This window comes from Nestor notabilis, unplaced genomic scaffold (assembly GCF_000696875.1).
Source record: "Nestor notabilis isolate BGI_N333 unplaced genomic scaffold, ASM69687v1 scaffold24537, whole genome shotgun sequence".
Taxonomy (NCBI): Eukaryota; Metazoa; Chordata; class Aves; order Psittaciformes; family Psittacidae; genus Nestor; species Nestor notabilis.
The window spans coordinates 60,302-80,317 of NW_009938157.1; the positions used below are offsets into that span (position 1 = coordinate 60,302).

General features: G+C 40.2%; 1 protein-coding gene across 1 annotated transcript in view; it reads right to left on the reverse strand.

The window, feature by feature from the left end:
• Positions 1-20,016, reverse strand: part of TRPC7 (transient receptor potential cation channel, subfamily C, member 7) — a 65,522-nt gene that overhangs the window by 27,005 nt on the left and 18,501 nt on the right. Inside the window, exons 2-3 of the mRNA XM_010019198.1 lie at positions 16,637-16,819; positions 826-990 (exon numbers count right to left, since the gene is read on the reverse strand). Coding sequence (XP_010017500.1) covers positions 826-990; positions 16,637-16,819 — 348 coding nt within the window. The remainder of the gene's footprint in view (positions 1-825; positions 991-16,636; positions 16,820-20,016) is intronic.

A 20,016-nucleotide genomic window follows, 5' to 3' on the forward strand; every position in this document is an offset into this window, starting at 1 on the left:
ATGCAAAATGATCTACCCTGCCTCCCCATCCTTCTGTAGCAAGAGTAGTATCACTCAGCCACACACCTATTTATCCTGAAGAACAGACTATTTCAGGATGGAAACCTCACTATAGATTTCATACCACAGACCACTCAAGCTTTTAACTAAAGTAATAGTTGGCTCTGGTTCTTTGGCCTCTAGGTCTTGGCAAAACTTTTCTGCTCCATCTGATGCAGTGAGCTGTAGCACAGCCATATTTAAGTACATGGCAGTTTTCCAAGTCTCATCATCTTTTCCCTCAAAACCATAAAGATTGTATGATTAAGTCTAGTCTTCTCTGCAGCACTAAGCAGTCCCCTGGGGCTTGCCAAAGTTTCAGGCATGTGTGCCATCATAATGCTCTAGTAACTAAAAATACAAGATCAGAAAGAAGAAGGAAAAGGGAGAAAGGAGCCTTGTGTAAGGGAGGAACCTTAAAAAAAAGTATATAGAAGGAATGAGAGTTTAAACATCAGAGTTAACTAAAAGGGCAATAAAAATCTTCTCCTTTAGTTATTTCCCATTTTGGTGGTTTTTCTGTTTCTTTTTCATGTTGTTATCTCCTTGCTCCTATTCTTGTCACTCATTGTCTTACCTTCTTCCCCCCCCCCCCCTATTTTACACATAAATATGAACCTCAAACCATGTCTAATAGCTCCATTTATGTATATCAATCAACATCTCAATCTTTCTTTCCTCTGGGGCAATCTTAGAGGATAGCATGAATCACTTCCTAATCGTGTTACAGGAAAGTATGTGACTTCATTCGTACCATAAAAACCATGCACCTTAGTGAGTTTGTACCTTGCTGCAGGGAGCAATCCAGTAGGCTATGGCAAGGAAGGGCAGGCCAATGGAGACCCCAAAGACGGCCAAGAACTTCACAGCTATAGATTGTTGCCGTAAGCCTGAGAGGTTTTCATACCACATGGTGAGCAATTGCTGCTGGCAGTTGGGATGAGCAACAAACTGTAAGAGAAACAGAAATATCAGTAGCATTGTCTGAAGAGGATGAGATTTCAGTGAATAACCTGCTGAAATTGCCAGCAGAACAAGACAGTTTTCCAACATAGCTTATGGTTTCACAAGCAGAAAACTGCAAAGCAGGCACCCAAAATCCCCAGGGACTTGGCAGAAGGTGTTTGACTCCTGCTTCTTGCCTTCTCTAGATAAGTGTTTTGTTAGACAGGAGATGGCCTAGACCAAAACCCAGCATCCATCAGTGGCCATCACTGACAAAGTACCTCTGTGGGCAAAGTACTTCTGGAAGTAAGACAGTCTACATGGAGATTCAGAAGAGGAACAGAGAGGCACTTTGATGTCAAGCTGAAAGAAACCTCTGATAACTTGCTAAATAGGCCATTGAAATACTAGTTCAACACAGCACTAGTATGATACTGTTCTATTCACTGCATATGGACCCAAAGCGAACCATTCCGCCCAATTCTCCTTCTCCTGTAAATTGTAAGAAGTCTGGCTGATATTCTCCTACTTTGAATGCTTTACCTCAGAGTTCCTTTCAAAAAATGACAGCTCTTTCTTTATTGATCAGACAAAATGACAAATTCAAAACCAGAAAGAAAGGCTGTGGTGCTCTGGTACAGAAAGTACATGTTTTGTACCCTGCAACTGAGAATGTTCTTCAGTTTATTGTTCAGAGGAAAAAGAAAAGGGGAGCAGCAGACAACTGAAAAGGGCAATTTCTTAATAGTAAAATTACAGAACCACTGGATCCCCTGGAAGAGTTTTATAATAAAACATTAAACTTCTTTATTTCATATTGTTCTTCAGGGTGATTGAATTTAGAATGTGATTATTCTTATTCACAAAGGAAGATAATTAAAAAGCAAAAAAAAAACTGAAAGAAAAGGCAAAAAATAAATAAGTTGCTAAAGCAGCTGATTGCACTAGCTGAACCCAGTGTTTCATTTATGAGTTGTATGTCTGAATAAATGTTCTTGGGAGGGAAATGTAAAACCCTCCACTATTTCAAAAAGCACTTCTGGAGGTGAGGAGGAGGATGAAGGGGGAAGAGAGAGGGAGAGAGAAAGAAAGCAGAGGCTAGGAGGGGGCTTTGTGGCTGCTGTTGCCCCTGCCTGGCAAGGTGGACACAGACCACATCTGGCAGCTCCCCCATTGCCCAGCTTCAGCCCTTAGGGCACAAGCAGCCAGGGGAATTTCAGTTGTAGCCTGTAGTTTTATTGGGACTGAAAAGAAGAGAATATTTGAACTGTGCTTTCATCTTCACTATCTATGAACCGATGATCAAATAGTGAATTTAATGGACTCTTTTCTAGATGTTTGCATAATAACGAAACCATAACTGCAAGTTTAAATGATCAGTTCATTGCTAGTGCAGAATGAAATACAGTTGCACAGTAATGAGGATTGCCATGGAATAGCACATTTCCTTCTGTAACAGCACATTAGCAGCTATTTAAAATGTGCTTCTTCAGATGAATTATGCTTTGGGGTCTGCATTGCTCAAAAAGAACAAAATACAAAATAAGACTTTACCCCTTCCACTGAATAAATCTATCAGAGTGAAGAAATTTGATAGGTGCTTTTAGCCTCTTTTGTCTTCAGAATCTTTTCCTGGAAATATTAACATTTTAATACACTTTCTTATAAGCTGCTTTCAAGCAAAAAAAAAAGAAGAAAGCTTTCTAAAAAGATATTCTATAAATCATCAGTCCCAGCCCATCTGAGCATTTAAAGTTTAAGGTGAAGGTGATGACAGCAGTCTTCCAAGGAAGCATTTCCTAATGCCCAGTGTTTATGTTTGCACTATTGTTGCTAGGGCTCATTATCTTTCTGGCAAAGGGACAGAAAGATGAAGTGAAAGGAAGCAAAGCACAGAATTGATTCCCTTTGTAAATTTCATTTTCAGATATGATGAATTCAACATGGAAAGGAAAATTGCACTGGTAGATGTGCAGTCTTCTGAGGGTAAGGGTCAAAGCAACTGCCAGGCTTCTGCCTGCCCTTCTAATTGTTCATTGAATTACAAGAATTGATTCAGACAAAAGAATTGAGTTGGCCTCGGCCATCAGACAGTTGTAGACTTTTGCTGGTTGACATTTCACAGAATTCATCAGACCTTTGAATATGTTCAATTTTTCCCCTCTGTCTGGGAACAGCTACAATGAAAATACAAACATAAGAAAATTAAGAAGGAATTGCCATAAGACTAAGTTCAGTGAAACAATTTACCTTGTGCAAGGCAATAAAGATTGGCAGTATGCCATAGAGCCTTTATGGTGTTCATCTTACTCCAGTTACTAAAATGAGGGAAAAATAAGAACAGATAGGAAAGATAAGAGCATGAATGAGTTTTGATCTGTTGTTTGCTTACAGCAAGCAGTACCGTTTTTCATTATGTTTGCTCCATCAGATATTCATAGAATCCTAGAATGCTTTGGGTTAGAAGGGACCTTAAAGCTCACCCAGCTCCAACCCCTGCCATGGGCAGGGACACCTTCCACTAGAGCAGGTTGCTCCAAGCCCCTGTGTCCAACCTGCCTTGAACACTGCCAGGGATGGGGCAGCCACAGCTTCTCTGGGCACCCTGTGCCAGCGCCTCAGCACCCTCCCAGGGAAGAGCTTCTGCCTCAGAGCTCATCTCAATCTCTCCTCTGTTGGGTTAAAGCCATTCCCCTTGTCATGTCCCTACAGGCCCTTGTCCAAAGCTCATCTCCAGGTTTCTTGTAGCTCCTTTAGGCACTGGAGCTGCCCTAAGACATCCCCAGAGCCTTCTCTTCTCCCAACCTATCTCCATAGCAGAGCTGCTCCAACCCTTGAAGCATCTTTGTGGCCTCCACCTCCACTTGTGTTGGGGGCTCCAGTGCTGGATGCAGTACTCCATGTGGGGTCTCGTGGGAGTGGACTCTTGGACAACACCAACCTTCTCTCTATCAACATTTCAGAAATTGATCTTAGATCTCATCAGAGACATTACAGAGCCGTTCAACTTCCTCTCTTCTCTGGGAATGGGCACTTACATCAAGTTAAAATTACACTAATACTTTGCTTAGTGTCATAGGAACAGAAAAGAATAGAGTTCGGGACAAAAGCTTTGAGGCAAAATGCTTCAAACTGTAATGAAAACTGGAGATATGTTGAATTTCTGATGCCGAAATGCTGCTATGCTTTTTCAAACTTCCCATTAAATGCTATTTTCCTTTCTGCATTACTGAAAAATCAGACTAGGAAGCTTTTAGGGACAAACTGTGGCTTCCTCTGTGCTGCAGCTCAGATGAAGAGAAAGGCAGAAAGCTTTGCAACAAGACTGCTGTGGCTGGGGCTGTGCAGAAGGGAAAGATATTGCTGATTGAAATGGATGCACTGGCAGTGGAGGGGATTGTGTGAGTCCAGAAAGAGCCATTTAAAAGCATTAAGTGCTTTATCTCATGGACAGAGTGAATCCCCTCCAAGCTGATAAAGGTAATGCATCAGGATCTGGGCAGCTCAAGCAAAGTGTTTTCCAGTGCTTCTACATTCAGAAGCCACAGTGGGAGCTTTTCTGGTCCCATGGCACAGGGATCCCAGTAGATGGCAGTGATTTTTCCTTATACCATGCGTGTGTCTCTGATTTAGGAAAAAAATTGTCCTTCCCTCCAGCAAGTTGCAAATTTATTTTTTTTTTAAGTTAAAAAAGGCTGAAGAAATAAATAAATAAACCCACACATCAATCTGAACAGCTCAAATAATGAAGCTGTCAAAGTGGCATGTTTGAGAGCCACTGAAAGACACAGGAAAGTAATGACACCTCCAAAAGCCACAGTTCTGTGTTACAGGAGATTAAATGAGTTGAATATTTGTCTAGAATATGGAAATAAATCTCTCAAAGCCTTCAGTGGGAATTGAAGGGGCCCAAAGGAACTGTTTTACACATAGACATACACAGAGACCACTGTGGATATCACATTGAATGATAACTCTTTCACATTGCTATCTAATTTGATGTATGACAGCTCTTTCTTGTAGCTTGTCATGTATATGCATTATGGAAAAGCTTTACAGCTCATGGCAGAGTGAGATTTTTTCCTCAGCATCCTTGTTCAAAAATGAGTTTCACTACATAGACAATAAAGTACCTTTCTCTCTCTATTGTTGTATAGAAATAGAGAGTTATCTCTGGTAGAAAACACTGTAAGAGACTTTCATTTTTTATTTTCCATTATATTGGACACAGAAAGAGTCTGTGACAAGGACCCTGGTCACTGCTGCTGTTCAGTGTTAGCACTGCAGCTGCCTAAGCTGTCAGTGGTTAGGCACTACTTAAACCCCCTGCCTGAAACACCCCATGGTCCCTACCTAACAGGCATCTCTCTTATCCTGTGGCACCTAACAGGTAAGCTACAAAGATGACAAAACCCCAGGAAATTCCTGAGAGTGTCAGACAGTGTTCCCTCATCATACAGGAAAAAGAAAAGAAACATATCTATCTTGGACAGAAAAATGCTGTCAGCAGAAATAAGGAAACTTATGGCAAGACAGGTAAAAGGCAGAGGTCAGCCTCACATGATTGGAATTAATCATGCAGAAAAAGCCACTATCTCTTTTATTACTGAAATAATTCCAATTCCCTTACGAGTGCAGAAATCCAGCACTGAGGCAAAGGAATTAATAGCTGAGACAGAATCATCTTGCTTTGCTAATGCACCCTATACTAAATAGCCAGGGGCTGAGGCAGGAAGGAAAAACTCACCAGTGACCCACTGAAAACACTTTAAAACCCTGCACATCAGAATTAACACAAACTTGTGACTTTAATGTCCTGCTTTCACAGAGATACTCCTGTTGTGTCCTCTCCATCTCATCCCTTCACTGTAAGCTTTCTGCAAACACTGGCAAAACTCAGCAAACAAAAGCTGTAATTCAGGTGAGCAGCGGTGTGTTTAATCAGAGCAAGAGGTACAAAAGGAGCTGCATAAATAGATTTTCAGGAGAACATTGGTAATGTCAAGAGACACTGACAGGGACAGGGACAAGCTGATTTTTTCCTCCATCATGCAGCTGCACTCATGCCCTTTGAGCAGCCTTTCTGGGTTCATTGTTACACATTTGTGTTTTAATGTAGCTCATCACTTCTGCATGCCTCCATTGATTAACATGTTTTAGGCTGCAGCACCTCCTCACAGGAACCCCTGGTTGGGTGCAGAATGCTTCAAATGACTCGCTTGAGTCAATCATTACTCCTTGTGCCTCTGAATTACAAGGGAAAATGAGGACAGCACCAAGTGGGTTGCATACATGGCTTTTCCCACTTTGCTGGGGATGTCACCAGGGAGTTCAGGAGCAGCACTCCTGCAGGGATCCACACGCTGGAAAAGCCGGGTGGGATCTGAACCACACACATTGTGTGCTCTGAAAAGATGAAAGTATTGACTGTCTCTGCTTTTGTGTGTTCAATAGCATCCTTCTCCCAGCGAAACCTTCTTCAAAGGGTGATATGAAATCATCCTTTCTCAGTGGGTTGCAGAAGATGCTGTGGGAGTATCAGCAGACATCAGCAGGAGTGGAAGAAACTCAGGGAAAGTTCAAAGCAGGATATTACTGCTCTTCCTCAAAGGGTAAAAAATATACTGCCATTTCACCAAAGAGGGTCAGATGAATTAAAGAATAAACAAATGCCCACATGCACATGACAGGAAAAAAAAGCAGCACCGAAAATATTAAAACAAACCATCATTTCATTGCTCTTAAACCATCTTCACTTTTAGAGATTCCTTTGATATTTTAAGTGGTTTTAAGATTCGAAGCCTAAGTAAAGAGTCTGGATTTACATTGAATAAAATACTTTTCTTAAACTAAAACATACTTTTTTTTCGGGAGGGGGGACCAACAACCTTGAAAAAAAATGAAATGTATTGGAACAGCTTTTGATTTGGTAAGACCTACCTACTTGTAGAGTCATTTCACCTGATGCAGAGCAGGAAATGACAGAGCTCAGTGGAAATCACTGAAGCTTCCTAGGAAACACAGAGTACAGGAAAAGCCCAACATACACATATGCCTTTTATTTTCATCTTGTACTCTGCTTTGTGAACCTCCAAGTGAACAAAGAGCCCTTTCTTTTGAAGAAGCTATTCTGAGACACCTTAACAGAAGCAGATGAAATATAATATATTTATTCCATGATCTGGAGTGCAGAAAAAAATCTGCCTTTTGCAAGTGCTTGTGCTATTGTGCTATGATAAATGAGGTTGCCAGATGGTAAATACAGCTGGAACTTGGCTCACCATTTGCTGTTGTGCCTCGTAAGAGGAGTAAGTAAAACTGTAGAAAGATGAAGGAAGAAACAGAAAACTACTTGCCCTGTTATTTATGAATTAAAAATAACAAGTAAAGTTCCAATCCCATGCTATGAGGCTGTGACCTTTTCACAAAAGAGATCTGCTCTAATTATAGTTAAATTCTATCCACGGCCACAGGCCCAATTTTTAAAACACCTTGCACCAGGGTAACCTTACAAGGGAGAATAAATCAGCAGGTCCAAATTCCTTCATCCATACACAAAAAGGAATTTCATGGAACCCTGTTGAACTCGGATAAAAGAAAATTCAACTGATCAAAACTCATTTTAATGACATCTGGCCACTGCATAGAAAGAAGTATGTGAGGAAAGGTCCTGTCATATTGCAGTTGCTACAGACACACACAGAGAACATGAAGCAAGGAAACATCCCTGCCTTGAGGATTTCTGCAGCTTTCCCTCTGTCCCTGGGGTTCATTTGACTGTCTAATGGCATCACACAAATATTCATGAGGTTCTTGCTCATCCTGTTGATGAGCTTTATGACAGTCTTGGCAAATATTCAGACCTGATACCTAGAGTCTAACATCAGCATTTACAACCCTGGTAGCGAAGGGAAAAGCTTTATATTTGAACACAGAGCCCAGAGAGGCTGGAATTACCAGGAAAAAAACCCCAACAAACAACAAATTGTGGAACCTCACTCTCTGAGTTACTTTTAAGGCATAAACCCAGAAATATTTATTATGGTTTTAATAATAAATTAAACCTTTCACAAAACCTTTCACCTGCACCTTTCTGAATGAAAACATCTTTCTTATCAGAGCCCATTTGGCAGTGGGGAAATACCTGCTTGCATCAAATCCCAAGGTACTCCCATATTGCCCAGCTTTATGGAAATCCAATATCGGGACCCACTTGCTGGTTGGCCCTAATTATCTAACCCCACATTCTGATTTTGAACATTTAAATCCTTAGCATTTGTTTACAACCACATCTCTTTCCTGTGACTCAGTCTGCTCCATAAAAGCAAACATGTTGTTTGGGATAGATCTTTTGCTCTCAGCTAAATCAGTGAGTACATTAACAGGATTGGGATCTCACTTTGCAAGGGTGACAAGAAAACAGAACCAAGGCAGTGAAGGTCACCCCAGAGTCATGATGCTTGGGTAATTATCCCAAAGCACCCATGTGGTGCAGCTCTGAGAAGGACATGTGTGGTCCTGCAGTGTAGATAGAAAGAAGATTCGACTGGGCACCAAATGGTTAAATAGGCACAAAATAAAACCCAATAAAATCAAACTAATCTAATAGAAAGCAAAAATAATGGGGTAAATAAAACTGCCAGGACCACTTCAAATGCAATTTGCCCATTGAAAGAAATGCTCTCCAGTGATGAGGGAAAACACAAAATGAATAATCCTCCTAGCAGTGGAAGGAATGGAGGGGGATGTTTCTGTCATTCCTGTAATACAAAATGTATTTGTATTACATTTATATTTGATGTATTTGAGGTGCACAACTAGAAAATGTAGAGTTTAAACAAATTCTTTAATTGGTTCAGTTTAAACTTTGTTCTGCCTAAAGTTTCTGTAGAATTTCATTTCCCTGAAACAAGGATCGAGGCTTTTTTCGTGCTAAGCATTTCTGCTATAGGGTTGTGAATAAGGTGCTTGACTCTTCAGTTTCATATTCTAGTGGGTGCATGTTTTCTGAAGAGATTAATTGCTAATGCCTGTTTTCTCCTCTTTTTACATGTATGAATAAATCTTATCACTGAATTATTTATCTGAAAAACAACCAAATGAACCAATGAATTGGAAGTCGCGGCCTTTAATATTCCAGGGTTCTCATGTCTGCACAGAATCAAAACCACTTTAAAATCCTTGTTATTTAACTATTTATCTGAAAACATGCCACAATAAAAGCTACCAAACAACAACCTCCCTCAGTGTCTCAAAAAATACAACCACATTGGGCACAGGAGAAGAAATTTAACATCCTATAGCCTCTTTCTCCCTAGGAGAGTCAGTAAACTATTTTCTGCTGGTTATGTGGTGAGGAAACTGGGTTGGTGCTCAAACTCAGATGCCTCCGGTGTAGAATGGCTTCACTCCCAGCAATGCTGATGGAGAGAAAGACACACTCACAGGATGAAACTCTTCTCAGCATGAGGTAGAGAGTCCCAAAAATGTACTCAAATATAGACATCTACACACACGTGACAAGTATCTCACGCAGGAGAGCCACATCCTAGGTCAGTATCCATGCAGCCATCCAAATTTGAGCATCATTTAGGAATATTTCTTTAGTAATTTGAAATACTGAATCTTACTTCTTTTTTTCAGGGGTTATATTCGTCCTCATCTGACCTCCCATCCAAAAATGCACATTAGCAGATCTACTGCCTATGGGAAGATAGATGAAGCCAAACCTGGAGGCAACTAAGGTCAGGTTTTGGAGCAGACAATGTTAACTGCTCTTTTCTAAGAGAAATTTATTATTAACAAAGGTAATTTTAATTCCTTTCATCTGTGATGGACATCCATGCAATGGATTTGGTATGTTTCTGTGCTCTCTTGACAGTGTCTTGAAGGACATCTAAGACCTTGCGGCACTTTGCAAATGAAAATAATTAAGACTGCTTATTACAGTAAATTGGAAATATTGCAGACACCACTCAGGGTGGAGAAATGATTCATTTAAGCCTTGAAAGGGTGGATGTATGGGCAGGAAACAACAAAATGAGATTCATCTTGGGAAAGAAAAGAAATTAAAACATCTGGGCAAAAGGAAATAATCAGAACCACAGATTTTAGTGGGAGGAAGGAACCTTGCTAATGAAATACTCAGAGGCATAGAAACACTTTCTGTGAGGAAGGGAAGTAACTCCTTCCTTTTCCAATATCTTATGTCTGTAATATGCTATTAATAATGTAAGAAGAAAAATTATACATATAAGCTTAAGAGTTTCTACTGTTCACATAGCTATTAAATTACATTTGTACAGTATTGTCTGCTTCTCCCATGATGGAAGCGAAAGACACTTTTCACACCACCACAGTCCAAGCCATCACTGACTCCATAAGACCTCCATTAAATATTCCTGAAGCTAAAGAGTGGAAGATTAACCAGGAATTACAGAAACAAAGCAAAAACCCAACTTCTTGAAAGCCTCTTTTCCTGAGTTCTCCTCCTTGATGGTAAAATATAAATGCTTCAAGCCATAGCTGTGCATGTTGCAATCACTGGGGTACAGAAATATCAGTATCTGTCCCATGGGAAATTCCCAACATTTCTCCAAAAGAAAACATACCCACAGGAGTGATTTTCTGTGACCTACACAGCTCTGAAAGCTGCAGAGCTGAAAGACTTCATTTGGGTTACTGACATGTAGTGTGCCATTTGTGCTAAGGCCAATGCACTGGCTGTGTGCGAGGTGGCGACTGGTGTGCCCTCTCTGCCTTTCCCTTCGGTGATCCTTCCCCACGGCACACCACTGAAGGAACCTGCAGGATAACTGCAAATTGAGAGGACATGGAGTTTGCAGAGCCATAGCCATCCACCATGGCACAGATCTGCACCTTGCTCTCCAAGCGGAGGCATTCCAGAACTTCTGGTCATCCCTGGGCTTCTCCTGCTCTCTGTCCCCCACCTTATTTTCTTGTGCTTCTCTTGCAAACACCAAGCTTTTCCAGTTAGCTTTCCTAAGGATGTACTAGGTGAGCTCTGCCCCATCCCATTTGGGCAGAGTCCCTGCACATTTTGAGGAGCACAGCTACCTCCAGGAGGAGCAGGGCTGGTTCTTTTGCCCATTCGGGGACTAACCTTCTCTAGCTCCCATGAGTGGTGGAAATGCTGCAAATGTGGCCACATCCAGTGGTGAGAAAGACCCTGGAAGGCAAGATATTATGCAAGGTAAAACCACATCCTCTGAGCAAACTAATGGGGACCACCGGTTATTGCAGCAGTTGGCAAGAAATGGGACTTCTGATGCCCTTAAGAACCTGAGTCGCGTGACCAATGCAGTGAAAAACTATAATCTAATGCAGCCGTTACTATTCTGTTTGAAGCATTCTCCATATGTTAATTATTAATAATACAGTTATGAGAAAAGTTCCTGTTCCAGCTCTCTATTAAATAGGATTTACTCAGCCATCTGGTGTTCTGTTTAATTCTTGTTAATTTTTCTTTTTCTTCCAAACCAAATTTGTGAGTCTTAATAGTAAGTAAATTAAAACTCGTGAAAGAGAAAGGTGCTCCAGCTTTGTGATGCCTATGAACAGAGAGGCTGAGAAAACAGTGGTGGGCATTCAAGGTTTGCAGTTAAAAGAATACAACAACAATAATGCTGACATTGGGAAAGAAGGAGAATGAATGTCACCTCCTACAGAGAAGTAACAGCTTTAGACCTGTTGACATAGAAACCCCCTGCCACGTTAAAGGATGATAAGAAAAGAGCATAGCAGTACAGACAAAAATGAGCACAGAAAATATGAAGGGCTCTGTAAAGCTTATATATACACCAGTAAAATGGTGTATTTTTTCAAAGACAGAGTTGTCCCAGCCTCTGTACCTATGCCTCTCACAGGTACAAATCACATGCTGGCTTAATTAGAAATGAGCTTACATAAAGGAAAAGCCTGTATTACCCTTATATTTCCAGTATTTGACTGAAAACAAGATTGTTTAATTGTTTCAAGAAAAGAAAAAAACATTACTCTGCAATTTTGGCCCAAGAACATGAAATAAGCTCTCACTCAGGTGTTGTAAGCCTGCATGGAGAACAGATGAGAGTATCTGTGACTCAAGAAGATCAAGATCAGTTTTCTTTTCTTTCCTTGGGACCAGAACTCCAATTTATCAACTCAAGCTACTTTTGGCCATAATCCATCAGTAATGCCCAACCTAAATAATTCCTGTTTCACCTTAATGCTGCTTTTAATTTTGCCATTTCCATTATAGCTGTTGGACTCCTCCACAACGTTTGCTCTCACGCTGTGATGGTTCCCCAGCCCTCTCCTATAATATCCAAAGAAAACACCTGAAGAGGCTTGCCACAGCATCAGCAGGGTGCTCTGTGGCTCTTCCTGCACCCAGCCTTTTTCTTCCTTTTGCCCAAAGCTCTGCACAGCTGGAGGAGAAAGAACATATCTGAGGAGACAAAGATTAATATGCAACAATCCTGTGACATGGGCTAAAAGTCCATTTCTTGGAAAGAATCCAGGGCTCAGTAAATGCTTAAATGTTTGCAAATGATTTCTTTTGCTCTTGACAAACTGTTCCCATTGTAATAATTGTCAAGGAATTTTGAATCATTAAGACATCTAATTTGAAGGAAGAAATTGCTCTGGAAATCTTGAGCAGAGGACATTTGAGTGCGGTTTTCCTAGAATCCTCGGGTACAGTGATTAAGCTCTTTCAGAAAGGGTAGAGAATTAGAGTAACACAGCATTTTTAAAGACCACTTTGTCAAGTACTGTAATTGTAGCTTTCTCCTGGGTACGGAATATGTACAAACAGAGTTTCTTAATTCTTCAATAACCTTCTAGATAAAGCCCTTCAATTATGTTTGAGCCTTAAATTTGATTTCTTGCCAGCATCTCATATGTGCTGGTAGCATGGCTTGCAGGAAAAAAAGGAAGCGAAGTGACAGACAAATGAAGGCTGGAACTCTTGATGATTTCTTGAGTGACTTTCCAAGATTCATCTCAAATGTTGGAAATTAGGAAGAAAAGATCATGATCAATAAATCCGTGTCCTTTCAACAGAGAACTGCCTTTTTTAGAGTGGCAAAAGAGCGAGGTAACAGGGAACTCCAATGGGAAGCACAAAGGATCATTTAGAGTGTGGACAATAACCTGGTGTAGGTACCAGTTACAGGTTTGCTGAGTAGAGGAGGTAAGAAGGCTTCAGTCCTCTTTTTACCCCTGATGTGCGTACAAGGTTTTTCTGCACCAGTAGGAAATGAACAGTTCTGTGAACATCCAGCTCAAGGGCAGGATGTCCCAGGACTTGGGATTTTCAAACAAGGATTTGCCCTTCAAAAAGTCTGAGGCACAAGCAGCAGCGTTTGGGGCTAAAAGCTACCACAGGGTTGATGCTGATCCCTGCAGTACGGGCATGATGAGCACTGAACATGCAAGGGGTTTGCAGCCTCCACCTCCAACCTAGTATAACTTACAGGGGAACACAATTGCTAAATTCAAGGTCTAGGAGATACTGTGTTGGAACCAAAATTAGGACTTAAAGTTTAAATTGTATACACAGCATCAACTGCATCCCCAAAATGTTCCGATGGGCGGAAGCAAGAAAAAGGCAAAAATGCCAGAGCTGATTTAAATCCATAAAATGCATCTTTCCCAGACTTTGGAAATAAGTGTGATAAAATGCAGACTGCAGCAGCAGCTGTAAAAATAAAATCATGGATATTAAATAACAATTTTCAATATAAATTGTTCTCTGAAAATTTTCATCAAAGACAACCTACTGTAGGCACTTAGAGTGCCAATATGAAAATGTGAATTAAGAAGCTGATGGCAGAAATAGACTTTTTTAAACTTCAAGTATTTATTACAACTTCAGATGTGAATGCAAATATGTAGTCTTAAGTTAATGGAAAAATAAAGAACCCATAACAATTAACACTTCTTATTTTCTCAGACCATTCTGAAATCCCTCAAATTGCCTTGTCTAAGATTCTTCTTGCTGTTCATGGGAAAGAACCAATACAAAATACATCAGGAGCTCTATACTAATTTAAGTAAACATCTTTATTTCTCTGGCTCATTGGGAACTTGCTGAGCTGGAAAATGCAAAAGTGACCATCTGAATGCTGATGCTAAGGGTGGAGGCGGGGAGCAGGGATGGCAGGCACAACCACAGTCCCTTCATTAGTCCTATTCTGCCAACTAAACTTCCAGGACAATAAAAGTGGCAAACAACCATTTCTGTGTCATTTGAGCCCCAGAGTGCGGTTAAACACTTGGAAAGGTCTCTGTATCCCTGGAACTGTTCCTGGGTGAGTTATAGCTACCCACATCTCAGCCCCAGGGCTTGGCCTGGGCAGGCAGCACTGTCAAGCCAAGTGATGGGGCTTAGGGGTTGGGTGCTGGGGGTGGGAAGTCACTTGGTGCTCCTGCCTTTCACACTTGGAGGGCCATGTGTGATCTCACTTACACCTCTGAGTCATTGCATTAGCTTTGAAAAAGCAACTTGAAATTTACTGAATCTGTCCAAGAATTGGTTTATTAAATATGTATAGTAATTCACCCTCCATCTCACCACTCTACTGTAGGGTTGATATCTGTTGTTATTATATGTTTATATTATAGTGATCTATATTATAACTATAACTATCTACATTATACCTATTTCATTTCTTAAAATGAAAACAGATTTCAAAGTTTGTTTGTATACATAAGCCTAAATATCTCTCAGGTGGATAAGAAACTTGTACCTGAAACGTACTGCCTCTTAAGGAAACCATTACTATATTACCGTAACTCAACCTCTTTGTTCAGCAAGTGTGATCAGTCTATTATCATGTCACAGCCAATAACCAAAGCCATTTATCAGACTGTGTCTCTGCCTCCCACAACTGGAACAATCTTACATTCGAGTTAGCAGTTAAATGTTCATCTTATATATAGATGTATAATGCCAGCTGAAAAGAATAGACTGAAAAATGCTAACCTGAAAGTCAGCATGGTATTGACAAATGCTTATGTTCTGTAATTAGTTTAGTAGTTATCATAGGTGAGCAACAAGTTGCTGTGATCCAGAAAGGATGCTCAGCTTTCCTGGGCGTAGGAAGATATATATATATATAATAAGATCAACTGTATATGACCTACCACCGATGCTTTAGGTCAGTGCTAATGCATATATACAGTGTTAGAAATGGAGGAAAAGTTCCTCTGAAACAAACTGAGCTAGGGTGAAGATGCCCAAAGCAGCACAATAACTAACAGCAACTTTGCTCTTGCTTATGGTGTTGGCATCTAAAGTATGACACAAATACACAGAAGAATAAACAAACAAAACAGTGCAGGAGACTTCATACATTGAAAAGGCTTGAGGTTCTGACCAACTTAATGATGACAATTCTTAGGCCATAGGTCACTGGGTACTGCTCCTGATACTGGGGACTTGATTCCTTTCAGGTGCTATCAGCTCAGCTCATTTTCTGAAAGCACCAGAGCAACTTTGACCTCCTGTTACCAAAGCATCTTAAATAACTAAACTTCACCCAGTTTGTTGAAAGACATCTAAGAGTGAACTGAGCTGTTAACACCCAGTTTGGGTAATAGAATGATGCAGAGACACAACATCCCAGGAGGAAATATTTGGTTCCATCCTACGTGTCCCTGCATGAAAGCAATTCATTTCAAGTAAGAGTTTTAAGATTCTCTTTAATTAATGGCTTTCATAAGAAGAAAAGACCTTCTTTAGCCAGCACAGCAGCACAGTCAAGAGGCAAACTGAAGCAGGTGGTGGGTTTGGGACAGGAAAGAGAGAGCAGATGTTAGCTTGAAAATTTGGAATGCTCTTCAAGTCCCATAGCAGGAGCCCAGTTTCCATCAATGCATATTGTAGGAGCAATTAATTGGGACCACCCAGGCCTAGGATTTGCCAGAATCAAATTTTCAGTTCATACAATATACTTCTGTAAAGCTGAATGCCTGTTTAAAACACTTCTGAAAGTCATTCAATCTTCATGTTTTTCCTCAAAATATACATCTTCCTTCCTCTTTGGAGATTTGGGGAAAACCGAACTCTCAGAATATGGCTCTTAAGCTTTAGGAGAGTGGAAGCTGGGAATCTATCATTTTTTAAATCAATGTTTATCTACTTTCACATGCTTTCAATGGAAGAATTCCAAGTTAAGCAGAAATTGATTTTTGAGGTTTTGATCTAATTCTGAATTAAAACCACAAAACTTCTTATTTTAAAATGCTAGTTTCATCCCTTCATATAAATCACAGTGAAGGAAGACCGACCCTCAGTTTGGTATGGTAGCAACTTTTGGTCCCTGCTGAAGTCTTCCAAAGTTCATGATCATGACCAGCACAAAGATGCACAGTGCTCTGTGGGCAGTCCCTTGGGCCATCTATACATTCATGCTTATCGCTTTAAAACAACTGCCATACCTGCTGTAATGTATCTTTTGCAAATAACCTTCTCCATATTAAAGTATGTGAGAAAATGCAAATCAAACCAAAAACCACTAAAATTCTACAAATTGTCCTGGTCCCACTGAAATTCATTTTTCATTTATTATTTTTCAGGTGACATCAAAGCAGCATAATTTAGATGTGAAGATGTATTCATCAAGAACCCAAAAAAGTAGTTTACCTTTTTGACCTCGTATTTAATAGCAAGTTTAATCCTGCTTAGACTTGGCCGATGATGCTCAGGGTACAAATGTATGTTCACGTCTCCATTCAGAATGGCCTCTACTTCTTCAGTGTCTCTGCACAGGTCCAGCACCCCCACAACGAAGTCCTTGCATTGCATAGATAGCTTCCTATAGTCATTCTAAGGGAAAACAGAGAAAAAAACTGAGCTATTTAATTGTGCACTTGAAAGCATGTCTCAAATAAACAAACACGAAAAGCAAGAGAGGAATTGTGAGTGAGGTTATTTCTGCAAAAGAACCCCTAGATGGGATAATAAGAAAGCGCTTAATTCACCCAGGAAGTAGCTAGCTTTTCACACACAGGAACTCCTTCAGACTCAATTAGCAATGTTTTTATTAGCAGCACAGTTTACATTACAATAGAACATGCTTTACAGAACAACAAGTAAATCACTTATAGGGAAATTCTGACATTAAGCAGTCTCTTGATCTCTCCCACTATGTGGCATTATCTTCTAGAAATGTGAAAACATGGACAAAGGTCCTGCTAATTTTACACCTTAGATTCTTTGCTAGTAATTCTTTAGTAACCTTCAAGGAACTTCAGACTGGTACAACAAGTTGAAGCATCAGACACAGATGTGTTCAAATGATTATCTAGTTGTAACAGAAATTTCAGCTTCAAACTTATTACCTAATAATTTGGTTAAAGAGTCCCAAAAGAGCATCCAGAGGATCATTTTTGTCACAACACTTCTCCAGGAAATTGGGCTTCAGAAACTCAACATGATTTCCTATGAAATCATTTCACCTTGCAAACCCAAATTACACTTATGGGAAAAGAGATAGTATGTAGCTGACTTGGCAGAGGGGTAGAAGAGCAATTTCAGTGCCTTAAATTAAATTGTGATTGCTTTTCACATGCTGACACTTAAGAAACACGGAAAATGCCACCATCTGAGTAAATGCATCAAATTAGAAAACAATTAAGGCTACCATTAATATCCTAACAAAATGGTGATATTAAAGACTTGATGTAACAAACAGAAATAATAAGCATAAGACAAGCTCTTACTGACTTGAGAGATCTTTTCATATTAGGTTTGATGAGTTAATTAAATTCAGCAGCTTATCTAATTAAGGCAGCAGCCAAAAAAAGAAAGTAGTTAAACCTGGCTTGGATGGAATGATAAGAGTAACCTGGCTTTGTACTCCTAGATTTCCTAAATCATTACTTCCCACATATACACATAACAATATATTAGTCTTCCTTGTTAGGCAAATATCTCAAAGCACTGTGCAAACATTCATTAGTTAGATAGAACAACACTGTCTAAGATATGATGTTATTAGAGGTAGTTAAACTTCTTCAGACAGTTTTTCCCCTTCAGAATCGAGATGTTCTTGATAAAGAATATTTTAAATAAATTAATTTAATGACTTTGTCATAGGTTTGAGGTTGCTTCCAATGAGTGTGTGTGTGTCCCAGCTTTGCTTACTATGCTGTCCTATATGCTGAAGGCTATGAAGAACTGTTTCCTAGTCATAGGGAACCAGAAATCCCTTCATGGCTGGGATTACAGCATTCTCGCAGGAATGGGAAGATCTAGGGAATGGCCTGCATTTTCGTGGTGAGTCCTTCTAGAAGGTGGAACTTGTAGGTTTACATCCTTTTATGTATCAAGAAGGTAGAAATCTGGGTTTCCCTTTTCCTCCTTGAGTGCTGTAATCAGACCACAGGTTCTAATTGGGGAATTTATACATGGGGATCAGCAAGAACTTCAAATCTTCATTAAAAAGACACGACAACAAGCAGATGTTAATCTCTGCTAGAGCAGGTGCATGCCCCATTGCAGAATGTGGGACACCAAGACCTCTATAAATGTGCCAATTTAATACACTAAGATTTAAGATATCCTCCAGGTTCACACAGAAAATGATTGCACATTTTCATCTAAACCTAGTACCCAAGCATTTAATGGAGATAGGGTTTGCAGAGTGAATGTTATAAAATACAGGGTGAAGTAAGGTCTGAAATGTAAATGAAAGACAGATAGCACTTTATGCATTCAAAGCTCTCCTCTCTAATCAATTCCATGCTTTAATCTTCACCATACCAAGATGAATTTCAATAAATAGAAAGCTTATTTGTTCACTGAGAGAATAGATGCCCTAACAAAAATATCAGCCTGGAACTAACTACAGAAATTGTGAAGGACAGTAAATATAGATAGATCTGACAATAAATGCAGGCTGGGAATGAAATCCTACCTGCCGTGGGTGACAGAGACTCTTAATCCAGGTGGTTTATAAACACAAGGATGAGAACTCTGCTAAGTTTCAATACCGTTCTCTATGTACTGTTTGTGAAGTTCACAATCTTATCTCTTAGCCAGCACATTTGAAGTCATTTTCGTCACCATTTCTACATCATCTGAACAACTAGTATATATTAGCTCAGATTATATTTCCTTTTTCAATCTTTAAGAAAAGCAGTTTAGTTAGCAACTAGGAAAGTGCTTCTAAAGCAACTGTAAATGGCAGGCTCCCAGCTGGCAAACTCCATCAAGACCCAACTTCTTTCACATCTCCAAGCCTCTTGTTTTTACTGGTTCTGTATATTTGCAGAGACTATGAATGATGTTTCTGTTCAAAATTGTTTTTTCCAATGTTTAAGTAGACAACAGCAGTAGGAAGATCTACTCAAGATACAGGCTCTCTAAAGAATAAACTAAACTAAACTAAAACCTTCCAGCCAATCTGCAGGCAGGCAGAACAGCAGCTTACTGCTCTCAGATGACTGCTCACGTGTTAAGACAAGCTTTAATGATCACTGAGACTGCTGTGCCTTCTAACAATTCCTTTTACAAAGGCATTTGTCATCTTTGTTCTGGCTTCCTTAATGTTCACAAGTCAGCACAGAAAATCCTATTCAGTCTGAGGGCGAGAACACAGCCTCTCTCTGACTCTCCTGATGTCAGTGTCTTTCCCTTTGCAAGCACAGGTTATTGGGTCTGCCTTTAAGAAGCTGAGGTTAACAGGAGACTGACAGCCGAGCTGCTCCTGACCCCGGTGTGCATAGTGCAGCTTTGATGACACAAGCAGAAGTGACCTACCTGCATATAAAACACTGAATTGCAATTCATGGCACACGGTAAAAAACCCAAGGAAGCCAAGAAGACTTCCAAGCAGTATGCGAGCTGTATTGGTGTGTGTGCCAGTGCTGTGTGAAATACAGGCAATTTACACATTTGGAAGCATCTGCCATCCTGCACCCTGTGCACAATGGAGCGCTCTGAGAATGGAGAGGCTCACTTTTGTGTAGGACAAAAGTTGCAGCCCTGGGGCAAGGGTGAGCGAGGGGTGAGGAGTCAGC